We start from the raw sequence: 15,836 nt of genomic DNA, 5'->3' as shown, positions 1-15,836 counted from the left end.
TCGTCTTCTGTCTATGTTTCCTTCTCATTCTTTCTAACTTATCCCTGCTCAGTTTCCTTCTCTTCTCTTTCTCTACATTCTTCAGATTCCTTTCCTTTTCATACATTCCCTGCCAAAAAACCTCACCTGTTGAGATGGTCATAACCACCTTCTAGAAGAAGGCCCTTCTGAATCTGCTTCTTCGGCTAGATCCTCATCCATGCCCTTGAGTGTCGTGTACGAGAACCACTTCACCCACATATGACCCCTCCGGTTCTTAAGTGCGTGTTGTTCTTGCATCACACCAGTTTTCAGATTCACATACACCATTCGCCACACACTATGATATGCCCACACATTCACAACTAGCTCCATCATCCGTGAGTAGCAATGCTTATCCTGCGATAAACACCAGGAGATTTTTGAGACCAAGGTTTATTTTCATATTTAAGAAATTAGTCAAGTTCAAAAGATTATAACAGTAAGAAATTGACAAATAAGAAAACTAATCTAATCACCTTCCATAGACTTAAGTAACAATGGCCGGTTTTCGGGTGCCCATCGTAAACATGTTCGTCAAGAGCATTGAAGAGAATGAATTAATGCAAGAATTCCATGAATATATAATATATATGTCAATCGAGGACCCCATTCCTAGTTCCTACCCTTTCCTTAAAAGAATCGGCTCGGTAGGGACTTCCAAATCATGACATCACAACTTACAACAAACAACTTGACATAGACTACGAGGTTATAATTAATGTTTTATGCGATACACAAACGGTCCTAAACAGTTTCATGATATTATGATAATAGAAAGGACTATCAAGGAAATATGTTTTACAGAAAAAAACAATGCAAACTATACGCATAATCCAAGAAGAGAATTAGTAGGAAAAAAAAAACATTTAATACCTCTAGGATAGATTTGGAGTGATATCAGGCTGCAAAGCTTCCTCTTTGCCATCTGGTGCAAGGTCAAACATCTTTAACAAGTTATCTGCAGCCTCATGCTGCTGCTCATTTGGAAGCAATGATTGAGGAAAACTACCAAAAGAAGGAAATTGAAACTCACGAACATCCTCAGCAAAAGGAAGCACATTGAAATAAAACGAGTCAGGCTGAAAAGCAAATCCAACCGAATTTAAGCTTATTAGACCAAGATTCAATTTGCAAATAGATCTTCCAATTCAACAAGGTGAAAATAAGAGTTGAAAGACATACAACATTATCCTTCTCAGAAACATTTGGAGTCAATACTCCTAAGACAACATTTCCTTGTCCTTGTCTCCAAACACACCTTAGAATTGCCACTTTCTTCATTTCCTTCATTGCTCTAGCTAGGGAAGAAACTGCAAGGATCGCCTTGGTATTGCCCGGCTCAGCAATAAAGATGGATACATCTTTCATATAATAGTGTCTATTGTCAAATTACACACAGAGATAGTCAGTCATCTTGGTTGCCAAGGAAAGAACATGTGAATAAACTATGTTTGAACATATAAAAATACCGCATTATATTTGAACCGTCCGTAAATCCAAGAAGTTTTACACTCTTCTCAGGTTTGAACTTCACAGCATCCCATTCTGCAGTAGAAATAGGAACTACTTGTGGCCCATACCGGTACCCCTTAATTCTTTGTTCTGGAGGTACAATTCTGGCAGGATCTTGAACACTTCGGTACTGATAATCAACCTTGATTTCAAGTGTAGCAAACTTATCTGTTTGTGGTTCTTTGTCAGAATACTTTTTCAGCATGGGAAATTTTTCTTCTGCTGTTTTCTTGTAAACCCACACCTAATGTCACAAAAAATAAGGGGAAAAAATAAATATTTGAGCTGCCTTGGGTGGGTAACACCTCACTGCAGCTGAAGATGGATAAAATGCTATGAAGATTGTAAAACAAGTACTTATCATAATTAATGTAAATTTATTAATAAATTTTATACACTAGCACCACTTTAAACAGTGGAGAATCCATAAAAATGCTATAATGTTCTAAAAATTAACTATTAGCATATGCATGCAACAGTGAACATTTAACACAAAAAGACATAGTAAACCTCTTGATGACTCACCTTTATTTTTAAACTAGAGCTCATTTCAAGATCGCCCCTATATAAGAGCACCCAATAACGAAATGGAGTTATCCACATATAGTATCTTTGAGGAAGTTTTTGAAAATATACCCAACAATTTGTTGTTCTCCTCAAGAAATTTTCTATCTCCATCTAAGTTTAGATTCTGCCTCACAATTACACAGTCCATTTTCATTCCATGACTAGCCATCTGAGCAGCAATCGTGCTGGCTTGATCCTCTTTGGTACCTTTGTAGGGATCCTTACTAGGATGATGAGGCAAAGTCTTTTTCTTTTTTTTTCCCTTGTCTGTTTGTCCATATTTTTTAATTAGCATATCCATCCCAACGACAATTGCATCAATAACTAACAGAAGTCAAGGATTCAGAAGTATCAAACAGCAAGCAGAGTGCTGAATTACCAAAAAGGACAACAACTAATCATATTAAGGACTATAACGATTTTTCAGGAATTTATTAAAACTGGTCATAATTCCTTTGTGTTAAGAAAACATGCTTTGTGAATTCCAATATCTAAATGTGAATACTGGGCTCCAAAAGGCTATGCATGAAGATTGACAATTCCTAAGGTGAAGATATAGATGTAAATACAAAGAGCCTGAGCCATTTTAGAGAGCTGTTGTGCTGTGCTCACTGGTGGTGTCCAGATATCATCGTGATTAAAAGAAGTGAAGTTCTTATGTTCCATATGTTCATTTTGTTTTGAGAAAAGTGACTTATAGAAGTCCTTTCATTAAACATATGTTCCATATTAGTGCCAGCAATAATCTGGAACATGACAAGGATACAATCACCAGCAACAGTTTCACGTGGAAGCTGCTGAAGAACATCTACAAGGTCTCCATCAACAACCTTGATATTTTGTAGCACAACTATGTTCCCATATCCACCTATTTCCCTCGTTAAATCATTGTCCGTATCTGAAAATTTCAAGAGTAGCATTACTGTGAAATGTGAATAATTTATAAGTAGTCATCAAATTACAAGACTGAGGTGTTATGAGGTGAAAACTTAAAACCTTCTACCACCAAAATGCAAACTGATAGCAATAAACCAAGCAACCAAACTCACTTAGCAACCTACTAGGAAATCGCAGTGAAGAATATGTTCTATTCAGGAGGATGAAATTGATAAACATCCTGATGATTATTTCACGTGACTTCTTAGAGCTGGTTTGATGTACGGTTATTTTGAATTTTTTTTTTTTGGGTAATCTTATTGGAAGTAAGAGTAGTTAAATGATTAAAATATCTTTTGTATTAAATATTTAAAATGTTATAAGGTAATTTGGTTTATGGTTTGAATTATTTGATTGATGATAGGAAAAGGGTTATACGAATTAAATAGGTGAATTTAGTAATAGAACATTTATTAAAAACGAGATCAAAACCGGACGATATCAGAGAACGGGACTTCATTGGAGTACATATCTGAAGATAGGATTTTGAACAGGACATTGTTGGTTTACCTATCGGAAGATAGGATTTGAACAGGGTTATGTACAAATAATCGTTGTGCTTGTTGACAAACATAGCTTGAGTACCTATCGAGTGATAGGGTTTCTTATATTTATTTGGACGATAGGGTTTTTGTCTAAGTACCTATAAAGTGATAGAGTTTGCTTGAGTATGCGATCAGGAGATGGGGTTTGGTTACTTATAGAGTGATAGGGTTTTGTTCGAGGACTTATTGAGGGATAGAGTTTGATCAGGATCATGTATGAATGATTGTTGAACTTGGTTGAGACACTAAATGCAAGGCCATCCTATCAAGTTGGTATCTAGATTGGAACATATCCACCTCTTGTTCCAACGAACACTAGGGTCACATAGAATGACCAAATGAATGATGATGATATTCGAATATGACATAACATATACAATACAAAAATCTATAAAAGGAAGTGTTGTTATAGACTTCCTAGCTGATCAGCCTATCAATGTTGAGTTAGAAGACGAACTTGACTTTTCTGATGATGGAATTATGGTCGTCACGTTAGACACATGAAAATTGATGTTTGATGGAGCCTCGAGCAAACAAGGATATATAATCGAAATCTTATTGGCTGATCCTAAAGGTACCTACAATCCGATATCTATAAACTCGAATATCTCATTACCAATAATGAGGCCGAATACGAGGCATGTCTCTGAGACCTCAAATTGGTCTATGAACGAGGGAAAACCAAATTAGAAGTAATTGGTGACTCTAATTTAGTTATATTCCATGCCAACGATGTTTGACAGGTAAAAGGAGAAAACCTAAAACTCTACCATGTTATCTAATTAAGCTTAAATTTGATCAAGTATCATTTATTCATTTTTCAAGAAGTCAAAACTGCTTTACAGATGCATTGGCCACTCTCGCAGCCATGACTCAAATTTCTGAGGAATTAAAGTTAAGCCACTCAAAATCCGATAAAAGAAAAAACCTGCTTTTGAAAAAGGAAACGTAGAGAATATGGAGAATATCCATCGCATTTCCGAGCAAAGGAATGACAATCGTTAAGCCAATATTTCATTAATGATGCTTAGATAGCAAACAAACTCTAGACGATCCTTCGATAGTCAAAACATGCTTTGTGTAGATGGTCCTGAATCGAAAAAAATCATAGAAAAAGTACGTGTAGGATTATGTGGTCCACACAAGAATAGAATGACTTTAGCCAAGAAAATACTCTAACTTTGATATTACTAGCAAAACCTAGAACAAGAATGTGTGAATTATGTGAAGAGTTGTCATAAATACCAAATCTATGTTAATCTAAAGCATACCCCGATATCAATGCTCTACAACATGACATTTCCCTAGCCTTTTTATACTTAGGGTATTGATGTCATTGAAAAAATATATATCCACATGCTTCTAATAGACATGAGTTTATAGTTATGGTCATCGACTGCTTCACCATAGGTTTATAAGCAGTCTCTTACAAAATCTTGAAATCATCCCATCCCATATGGCAAAATTCATATTCAACAACATAATTTCTAGGTACGGAATTCCTCATATCTACTTTTCGAGAATGGACGACACTTCCAAGAAAAAGTATTATAACTGCTCGACGAATTCAAAATTGATCACCGTAAAGTATTATAAAAATGTGATTAAAATTATCCAAAAATTTACAAACACATATGAGGATTGACACTAAAAATTTTCATATAATACCTTAGGGGTATCATACAACCGCTCGAGTTTAGATCGGTGAAACTCCTTACTTATTGATCGGCATAAATTCTTCGTGATTAAAAGATTTTTAATAATAATAAAATAATAGTATTTTTATAAAGTAAATATGTATATTAATTTAGTTACATATTAATTTCATTAAATTAATTTAAGTGGTAAGAATGATTAATAAAAGATTAAAAATTATTAATTCAATTTTTTTTTTGTCTTAAATAGTTGGAAAATCTTTGTACATTAACAAAGAAATATAAGATAGTTTTAAAACACTGAAATTTTGTATTAATTATTTTGTGTGGATGACGATTCTGCCCTTGTGCATAACCAAACAAATGGTGCTTACTATGCAACCAAATGTACAATATACTACATGAACATTGACGTTACAAAAGCCATACAATAATCAACAAGACAAAATTCAATAACTTCTGAAAACTCTCTCTTTCTCTCTGATCATACGCAAGTTTCCGTTCAAGCGATCGGATTCATTCGACCGTGGAGACGCCCGCAGCTTTAAGTTACAGGCAAACAGGTCAAGCAGCTGCCCGACGGAGGAAATCGCGGATTATTCCATCCCGAGATTTCCCGGTGGTAAAGCAATTCTTTCTCTAAATCATTTTTTGGGTTTTCTAATTACTGTTGATCAGATCTGGTAATGTTCGATCTTGGGGAAGAGGGTCTCCTAACGGGGTTGGATTGGGTTTAAATTTCACATTTTATTGATTGAGAAATATCTAAGGGGGTGTGTCTGCCGCTAATGCATGGGATGGACGAGAGGTTGAGATCCGGTGGATGTTTAGTGAAGAAGAAGAATTCTTCAGGATGCTTGATCATCAAGAAGAAAGGGGACGGGTCTTCTTCAGGACAGAAGAGATTCCTAGAGCCAAGCAAGGAGAAGAAGAATTCATATCCTGTTCTGAGTGATTCTGAGTCGAGTGATGAGTTTATAGAGGAGCATTACCATAGTAGAGTTTCTTCTTCCCACGATAAATTTCGCAATGGTTCAGTCCTGCATAGCAATAGTTTCACAGAAGACAACGATTTTAGGTGGAGCAGCGGCGGTGTGACAGAAAGTGAACGGAAGAGAAAGCATAAAGTGTTTGATTTCGATGAATATGACAGGATTAACACAAAAAAGACAAGGAAAGACCACAACATTCATAGTAGGTTTAGGCTTCCAGGAAATGAAGCGGAGTCCAGTAAATATTCCATGGAAGATAAGAGGGAGAGGTCCTACTTTAATGGCGAGAGACAGAAGTTTCGCATGCATTCTGAAGAGGCAATCAGGTTGCAGGGTAAAAATGGTGTTTTGAAAGTGATGGTGAACAGGAATAATAAGATGGATCTTCCTAATAGAAGCTACAATTTGTTACCATGTGATAATGGACGGAGGGGATCCAATTTTCGAGATGCTATCAACATGTCAAATGGACCTTCTCTTTACAAGGATTCTAGGAGTCCTGAAAAAGTTCATTTGATTAAGAAAGAAAAGAAACTTCTTAAATTGCAGGAATCTAAGATAACCAAGAGAACAATCGGAGAGAACAATATATCATTGAAGTTGGGATCGAAAGGCTTACCAAAGAGTGAAGGGAATGCTTTAACCTCGGAAAAGAGTCAACCACCAAGTGGAGGTGGTAAAACTAAACGAGGTACCGGCACAGAGAAACAATTATTGCGTGTGAAGATAAGGCAAATGCTTGTTGAAGCTGGCTGGACAATTGATTATAGGCCAAGAAAGAACAGAGACTATTTAGATGCTGTTTATATTAATCCTTCTGGAACAGCTTACTGGTCTATTATCAAGGCATATGATGCACTTCAAAAACAACTTGAGGAAGATAACATTAAGGTAAAACAAACTGGAAAAACCTCTGGTTTTGCTCCTTTACCTGAAGAATTACTCAACAAATTAACTAGGCAAACACGAAAGAAGATGGAAAAAGAGTTGAAGATGAAAAGGAAATACGATGACGGGCATGAAAAGAAAGCTGAAGAAGAAGAGTCTGCAGAGGACACAGACGATGATAAAGTGGTGGAAAAGTGTAGACAGTTCAAGAAAAAACATGGGAAAGACTCAGAAACTAACTTATATGTAAGTGGAGACGACTCAAGTGATGTCCTCTATAAGAATTCTAATGCTGATGGTACTCATGGAAGAAAAGGTCATAAAATTGGCAGGCGTACTTTGTTGGTCCGTGGTTCAAATAAGGGGGTGGTAAATTCAGAAACTGATGACTACATACCTTATGCAGGAAAAAGAACCTTATTATCATGGCTAATTGACTCAGAAACTGTGCATTTAAGTGAAAAGGTGCAATATGTGAACAGAAAACGAACAAAGCCAATGCTGGAAGGTTGGATCACAAGAGATGGTATACATTGTGGTTGTTGTAGCAAAATCCTTTCTGTTTCCAAGTTTGAGATTCATGCTGGAAGCAAACTGCGTCAACCTTTTCAAAACATGTTTCTGGATTCTGGAATTTCACTTTTGCAATGTCAAGTAGATGCATGGAACAAACAAGAGGAGACTGAGCGTTGTGGTTTCTACAAGGTTGATACAAACGGTGATGATCCAAATGATGATACATGTGGCCTTTGTGGGGACGGTGGGGATTTAATATGCTGTGATGGTTGCCCGTCCACATTTCACCAGAATTGCTTGGGAATAAAGGTATGTTTATGTTATTAAAATGTTTTTTTTCCCTAAACAAATTTTCCCCAAACTGCAAACAAGCTATTTCTGGTTTTTTCTACATTATGGTTTTGAACATAAACATGTACTCCCTATGCTTTAATGATTATTTTCACTTATCAATAATTTCTAGGGTAGATATTGATTATCACTATCATGGTCATCATCATGGGAGAAACATTTTCTAAGTTAGCTTTACCTTGGGGCTTGTTTGATCCAGGATTAGATCAAAATAATCTGGAATTTAAAAAAAAAAAAACTCGTTTGATGGAAAAAATAGGTTATTTGGGTCAAATGAAGATGTCACATTCCGTTGTATGTAAAAATGGTCTAAAAAAACCCCTTTTGTAACATTTTGATGATTGATTTGTGATGCTTAAGTTTTCCAAGTCAAAAAGTTTTATCATTATGGTCTATTTGGATCCAAAATGTAATGCTAATGTGAGGTAGGAATATTTTGTGTTCCTTACCCCATTCCGCCTGTATTTCTCAGCATTTTAAGTGCATTATGTGCATATGTGGGGTTTTGGGGTTTGATACTATTATATATCAAGATGTCTAGCCATTGTTTATATCAGTAGGTTCTATATGTCTAGCTTACAAAACATAAATATTTATGATAAATTGTGTCAATCGCAAGTAATGTGTCAAAATATCTTAAATTTGAACGTTGGTCGTGATCCACATAGGGTTGGAACCTTTTGTTGTGAGAGTACCCCCATTAGCCTTGTCATAGTAGGCTGATTTGATGGTTATGCTCAATAAGTTATCTTTAGTCAAGATTGGCGCTTGCAGTTTTTTTTTCTCCTGCGGACTTGGAGTACTCTTACATGTTAGGAAAATGTCTTTCCATTAAATGATGGACAATGAAAATGTTATATGATATCAACAATGACATAACCAAACATGAACCAAGTATAATATATATCTTTTCATGTCAGAGTGTTTTACACCCAGGTTAGTGATAATATAGTAATTGTCAAGTTTTTATCTCACGGTTCTGTTTATTTCTTTCTTCTTTCAGATTCTTCCTGCAGGTGATTGGCATTGTCAAACTTGCACATGCAAATATTGTGGGGTAGCTGACGATATTTTGGTTCAAGCAAATGGATCATCCTCGAGACAGAAACCTCTAATATGCAGTCTGTGCGAGAAAAAATGTGTGAACTTTGTGCATTAAATGCCAGGATGCTTTTTTACCCCTTTCCTTCTACAACTAGTTAAGTTTCTCCATTATGTAGGACATAATCTCACTCTTTATAGTATTTTCTTAGGTCATGCCTCATGCGCTGAACTAGTGAATAATACTTTAGATGTGGATTCCAACACTGAATCGGAAACTTCCTTCTGCAGTCAGAAGTGTGGAGAGGTAATTTACGGTTGGGCAATATCAAGAGTTTACTGTGATTTCTCATTTGGAGAGTAATATTGCTTATTTTTACGTTCGTTCAAATACGATACAGAGATTAGGGATTTAAAGGGCCAACCACACGATGACATGTGGCCCTCTAAGTATTAGATAATTATGTTAGTGTATGAGTTATATCTTATTTGTTACTGTTTTATTCCCATTAAGATTATGTTTTAGTTCTATAAATTGGGTCATAGTCCCTTGATGAAATTATTCAATGCGTTTATCCATGTCTCGTCTCAAATTCTCTAATTCTACAAACCCAGTTTATTGTTCGTAATAGCCTCTGTTAAGAATTGTTGTATCATCAAACAATATCATTTCTCAGACTGGATTTTAGGTTTCTTTAATCCAATGATGGTAGATGGTGAGACTTAATGATTTAGAGGAGAAGAATTAAGTCAAGATCTTTCATCTTCTTGTTGGTTTATATATCCATGAGAACTTTCTGATTTATTTTTGTCTTCCATTAATCCAAATGAGAAAAAATTGCATACTGGAACTGCATGATGTGATAACAAAAAGTGGTTAACATACTTATATATGCCCTTTGCAGCTCTTTGACCATTTGCAGAAGCTTGTTGGCAAGCATGAGCTAGAAGGAGGATTCTCATGGTCTCTGATCCATAGATCAGATTTGGACACAGATACTTCACAGAGTAGTTTCCCACAGAAAGTTGAAAACAATTCGAAACTAGCAGTTGCACTCTCTGTTCTGGATGAGTGCTTTTTGCCCGTTTTTGACAGAAGGAGCGGCTGCAATATGATTCACAATGCTGTTTATAATTGTGGGTATGCAGCTGACCAATATTGAACAGAAAACTATATTTCATGCTAAATATTGTACTTTTTATCTATATCACATCTATAGTTGACGAACATCCTTCTTTTGTTGAGGTATCTCAAATAATGTGCAAAATGATTGAAGTTGAGGCCAAATGATTATCACATGCTCTATCTTATTCTCTTTTTTCTTTTTTCTTTTTCTGAGTGATCATGGAAGACTGTTCCAGGAGTATAGAAGGGTCAGCCTCTTCTTTGTGGGGTCCTTAGATTAAAGTATATATTGCACATTTCATTAGAGGGAAATCCCCATTTTTTTGATTCCTGTGCATATTACATACCAAAGCATTAAACTTTACATGCTAATTATCTTGTCTTCTCTATTTGTATACAAGTTTTACATTATTTACTTCTTTATGATCTATTCTTCTTGCTCTTTTCAGTTCAAATTTCAGCCGTCTAAACTACAGTGGCTTCTATACTGCCATCTTGGAGAAGGGTGATGAAATCATTGCAGCTGCATCATTGAGGTAAATTTGTCTGCAGTGACTGTTGTTGCATGTGCAATTCAATATTTTGTCCATTCATCTGTTTTTAGACTCATTTTATCATTATTATTATTATTATTATTATAATGGTTAAGTGTGTTTGCGAGCTACATACTTAATCCGTTGTGCCAATTTTTATGTCCCATTTTTTTTTTTATTATTATCTTTTCCAAATAATAGATATGGGAAATATTAATTTTCATCGAACTTGCTGTATGGTGTTATTCATTTTCATTAGGATCCATGGGACTCAACTAGCTGAAATGCCATTTATTGGGACAAGACAGATTTATAGAAGGCAAGGAATGTGCCGGAGGCTCTTAAACGCTATTGAATCGGTACAATTTTAGAGAGAAAATTCATTTTTTAGTAATAGGAGGTTGTGAATTTGAAGCGTCAGTTTTCATTATATTTTTCAGTTTTACCAGAAATTTCAACTGAAACATTCGTTTTCCAGGTCCTCCGGTTTCTCGATGTTCAGAAATTGGTTATTCCTGCCATTGCCGAGTATACCCATACTTGGGCAGTTATTTTTGGTTTCAGTCCACTTGAAGAATCTTACAAACGCGAGATGAGGTCCTTGAGCATGTTAGTTTTTCCTGGTACAGATATGTTACAGAAGCCACTGCTGGAGCCAGAAACTTCCAATCTAAATATAACAATTAGCAGAGGTTACAAATGACTTTGTAGTTTTTTCTATATCTTTTTCTTTCTCAAAATCAATTTGTTTTTTTAATATTTCTCTACTTTCTTAAACTCTGCAGACCCTACCAGTTTGGGCGATGATGTTGAGATTAATGATACTGCTTCAGATTCTAACGATGAATTTGGATCCACTAGATCCTCTTCTGAATCTAGACGCCTAGTCATTAAGGAAGAAGAGTCTGTTCCTTTGCTTCAGCTAACTGACAATATTATTGCAGGCTCAAATTCTGCAGCAATTGATGTTCTCCCTAATTCGAAGGACCCAGATTCAAGAAATGTTAATGATACAGATTTCCATGTTGGTGCGGATGATTCTTTCTCGGCTGAGTCTGATGCTGATGCAAACATTGATCAGTTAGACCCGGGTTTGAGTCTTCTATCAACATCTGTCATGGAACATAAGACCCATATGAAGGATAATGTTTTATCTCAACCAGTGGCTGCTGATCTTCATTACGAGACTGATTCTGTACCAATTAAAGATGTGAGGGGTGTGGAACACGAACACGAATTAAGTATTGATTCTGCGGATTTGTGGTTGGATCTGAATCCTCTTAATGAAAACAACTTGCTTGCAGCTCCAAGAGCAAATTCTTGATGAAGATTGAGGCATTTTCTACAAAAAAAAACTGCAGTTTGTTTCATCGGTGTATGTCTCTCTGCTCTGTTGTTTATGCACAGCTAGAAGTCATAAACATGGAGCTTGCTCTGAAATGACAGATTGATTCCCTAGTCCCAATCCTATTCTATTCATATGAAGAAACAGATGGTTACATCTGGTCCAGTATAAGTTTCGCGATTTTATTCTTTTTCTTTTGTCTTCTTTTTTGGTGCTGCAGAAATTATTGTTTTGTTATGTACATTTTGATATTCGTTCTATAAGTTGTAGTATATGTGTATTTACCATAAAATAGGAGGGACGAATTGTTGTCAATCTTGAGTAAGACTATCTAATGCTGCTGATTTTCAGCTGGATGAAATGAAACAAACTAGGAAATTGGAAATATATATATGATATCAGTCTATTGAAGAAATGAGTTATATCTTTTGTCAAAAATTATCTTCTTTGTATTAATAGACAGCTTTGTTACAGTCAATGGATAAGAGAAATTTCATTAAAACTTCTTTTAACTCATTAATAAAGTTCATTGTTGGATTTTCATGAGTTGAATTTAGGGTTATTACGGTGACTAATTGGATTAGAATAGTTTTTGTATATCGAGATTTTAGTATGATATAAATAATATATCGAAATTTCGGTACAATATTTGTGGTATACTTTTTATTGAAGAAAATAATTATAATTTAATTTCAGAAATTAAAATTATGATTTCATTATTATAATTTTATTAATTATTATTTGTTTCCTTCTAATTATTATATATATTTATTTAATTTATAAATATTATTTTTATATTTAGTTGTATATCAAAAATTTGAAAAAATTAATATTGCTAATTTTGGTATAGTATCATAAAATGTTCGTAATTTTATTTTAGTGACAAGAGGGTGATAAATAGGGGTGTCAATTCAGGTGGGTCGGGTGAGTTCGAGTCGAGTTGAAGGAGGTGCATTATAACAAAATTTTCAACCCGAATCCAGACCAACCCGACTAACTCAAAATAAGTTTTAGGAAATCGCAAATCTTCTCCCTCTATTTTAGGAAGCATATCAAAATACTGTCACCACTTTGATTTTAATGATCTCTTTCGTTTATCAATACCAGTTTTGGAGGCTTGATCTTAGGAATCACGTTTCTTTATTTGCATCTAAATTTGCCATAGGTGAACCCCCCACACTATCCTCCTCAAGATCAAGATTAATTTGTGAACTCATTTTATTACTAGATACTAGCGGAGTTCAAGAGATTAAAAAAGATGAAAATTAGATAAGGAATGTATATTGAAGAGAAATGAGAAAGATGGAAGAAAAGGAATAGTGAGAAAGACGGAAGGAAGAAAAAGAATAGAAATTAAGGATATATTTTTTTAATTCAGGTCAACTTGGTTTGACCCGAACCCAACCCAACACAATTTTCTTTTTCAGGTTATATTTTGGGTCTGACCCGAAATGATTCAAACCCGAAAACTCCCAACCCTAACCCAATATTCTTCGGGTCGACTCGTGTCGGGTTGACGGGTCGAGTTCATTTTTGACACATAATATATATTACCATTATTTTAAAATGTTAACTCAATTTTTTAATATTACATGTAATTTATATTTATAATTTTAAATAATCAACCAAATAAATCATTTGAAATTGAACTCCAATTTTATCATAACCAAATTTATATATTGCTTATACCAATTCAAACATATAACTTAATTTTATAAGATGAATAATTTGATTTAAATTCAATGCTAAAATGGAAACTAAAAGGTATGATCTTAGATTTAAATATTATACAAATTTAAATGGCTAGTTTAACTTTATAAAGTGTAAAAAAAAAAAGAGAGTTCATCATTTCCATTTTCCGGCTAGCAGGTTACGGCTGAAATCTGACCGATCTTCCCGTTGTCCTCTGTCGGCGACTTCTTTGCGCTCCACCTGGTATTCTCCCTCTTCTTCTGCATTTGATCTCTTAGATTTCATGAAATTGGATTATATATATATGAACCTTGTTTAGAATCAATCTCCTTTTGAGTTGCGTCTTCAAATTCTTCGTCTAGGCTTTCGAGTCTTTTGTACTCTTCTTTCAGATAGGAATCACAGTACTTACACGCTCATAAAAAAGATAAAATGCATTTATCGTGAATTTATTATGAGTAGTAGTTTTCATCTCTTCTGCAACGTGTTTGATGAAATGTCTGAGAGGAAATCGACCTTCTATAGTTGAGGCATATTATGTTAATTGAATTTATGCAGGGTCTTAATTTCATTTTATCAAACTTATGGTGCAGCCTAAGAGATTGAAACACAATCAAACCAATCATGGCGTCTCATTTCTTACAAGGTGTATGCTGCTGATTTCTTTGAGGAACTCTTTGCAGAAATGGTCCTCAAATTCATTTTCCCAAAAAGATGTCTTTTGGGTGTCACGGCCAACTCCTCTTCAATCTACCATCTCCATCTTTTTCGAAGCTTTGCTCTCTGGTCAATGAAGAAGGACCCTGATCTTGAGTCTGCTCTGTCAAGAAAACATCGTTGGATAATAAATAATCAGATCAAGAACATAATCCTCCGAAGTCCTAACCAGGTCTGTTCGATCAATTTCCTGCAGAAAAAGTTTAAGACTCTCGATCTTCAAGGTAAGGCTCTCAACTGGCTCAAAAAGTACCCCTGCTGTTTTGATATTTATCTTGATGGTGACGATTATCATTGCCGATTATCGAAAAGAGTGATGGCATTAGTAACCGAGGAAGAATCGGTCAAAGAAGAGCAAGAGCCAGTATTCGCCAACCGTTTGGCTAAATTGTTGATGATGAGCTCGAATCACAGTCTCAATGTTACGAAAATCAACGAACTGAGGAGGAATTTTGGTTTTCCCGATGATTATTTGATCAGAATCATACCCAAGTATCCAGAGTTGTTTAGGCTTGTTAATTATAGTGGTAGAAAAAATTCAATGGAAATCGAGCTTCTAACATGGAATCATGATTTAGCAGTCTCTGCCATTGAAGTTGCTGCTCAAAAACAGGAAACCCTTCCATGCTTTTCATGTCACTTGCCTTCCACTTGGGTGAAATCTCTGGAACGATTTAATGAATTCAATTCAACTCCTTATATCTCTCCTTATTCAGATCCTAAAGGTTTGACAGAAGAAAAATCAAATGAAATGGACAAGAGAGCAGTAGGTTTGGTACATGAACTACTGTCACTGACTCTGTGGAAGAAAGCTTCAATCCTAAAATTGTGTCATTTTAGAAAGGAGTTTTGTTTGCCCGAAAGATTGAATGTTCTGTTGCTTAAGCATCCAGGCATATTCTATGTCTCAAACAAATACCAGATTTATACTGTTCTTCTTAGAGAAGGGTATAAAGGGTCTGAATTGATCGATAAGGATCCACTTGTTCTTGTGAAGGATAAATTTGGAGAATTGATGCAGGAAGGGCTTCATGAGTATAACAGGAGGCATTATTTGATGAATTTGGAGAAGAAGAGAAAGAAATGTCTTATTTCGGAGGCGAAGCCACAGATGGAGATGAGAACTGAGACTTTTATTCAAGAAGATCAAGAACGACAAGAAGGTGGCCTTACCAGTATATTGGATCCAGAAGAACGAAAAAGGTTTTATAAGATTCTCTTTGATGACAATCTTACATAGCTTCTTTTTAAAACTAGGCAAATGTTAGTACTGCTTTGCTTTGAGCCATTTTTCTTCACAATAAAAAGATTTTCACCTGCAAAAGAATGCAATAAAATAGATGCACAAAATGTTAAAGTAATGAATAAAATAATACAGATGAATCAACTACACCTTTTA

The 15,836-nt window shown here is 35.1% G+C and overlaps 3 protein-coding genes across 3 annotated transcripts; 2 read left to right on the top strand and 1 right to left on the bottom strand.

The window, feature by feature from the left end:
* Nucleotides 1-896: 896 nt before the first annotated feature.
* LOC124943499 (ATP-dependent DNA helicase 2 subunit KU80-like) lies at nt 897-3,020 on the bottom strand. The gene is given in 6 exon segments (XM_047483996.1): nt 897-1,100; nt 1,204-1,399; nt 1,491-1,777; nt 2,059-2,101; nt 2,103-2,424; nt 2,867-3,020. Coding segments are annotated over 6 exon segments (1,206 nt in total).
* A 2,624-nt stretch (nt 3,021-5,644) lies between these two features.
* Nucleotides 5,645-12,450, top strand: LOC124944126. Its single transcript, XM_047484600.1, has 8 exons — nt 5,645-7,941; nt 8,987-9,122; nt 9,237-9,331; nt 9,930-10,165; nt 10,600-10,686; nt 10,943-11,042; nt 11,162-11,375; nt 11,469-12,450. Exons 1-8 carry the CDS (start codon nt 6,025-6,027, stop codon nt 12,005-12,007), a joined length of 3,324 nt encoding a protein of 1,107 aa, XP_047340556.1. The 5' UTR covers nt 5,645-6,024; the 3' UTR covers nt 12,008-12,450.
* Nucleotides 12,451-13,850: 1,400 nt separating this feature from the next.
* On the top strand, nt 13,851-15,836 carry LOC124941526 (protein WHAT'S THIS FACTOR 1 homolog, chloroplastic). Its single transcript, XM_047481867.1, has 2 exons — nt 13,851-13,963; nt 14,314-15,836. Exon 2 carries the CDS (start codon nt 14,406-14,408, stop codon nt 15,675-15,677), a length of 1,272 nt encoding a protein of 423 aa, XP_047337823.1. The 5' UTR covers nt 13,851-13,963; nt 14,314-14,405; the 3' UTR covers nt 15,678-15,836.

This window comes from Impatiens glandulifera, chromosome 6 (genome assembly GCF_907164915.1).
Source record: "Impatiens glandulifera chromosome 6, dImpGla2.1, whole genome shotgun sequence".
Taxonomy (NCBI): Eukaryota; Viridiplantae; Streptophyta; class Magnoliopsida; order Ericales; family Balsaminaceae; genus Impatiens; species Impatiens glandulifera.
This window is presented reverse-complemented; position numbering and strand designations above follow the sequence as displayed.

Coding starts and splice junctions, on each gene's coding strand:
- LOC124944126 (XM_047484600.1), top strand. CDS start 6,025: ATGCATGGGATGGACGAGAGGTTGAGATCCGGTGGATGTTTAGTGAAG. Junction 7,942..8,986: donor AGAATTGCTTGGGAATAAAG/GTATGTTTATGT, acceptor TTCTTCTTTCAG/ATTCTTCCTGCAGGTGATTG. Junction 9,123..9,236: donor CAGTCTGTGCGAGAAAAAAT/GTGTGAACTTTG, acceptor GTATTTTCTTAG/GTCATGCCTCATGCGCTGAA.
- LOC124941526 (XM_047481867.1), top strand. CDS start 14,406: ATGGTCCTCAAATTCATTTTCCCAAAAAGATGTCTTTTGGGTGTCACG.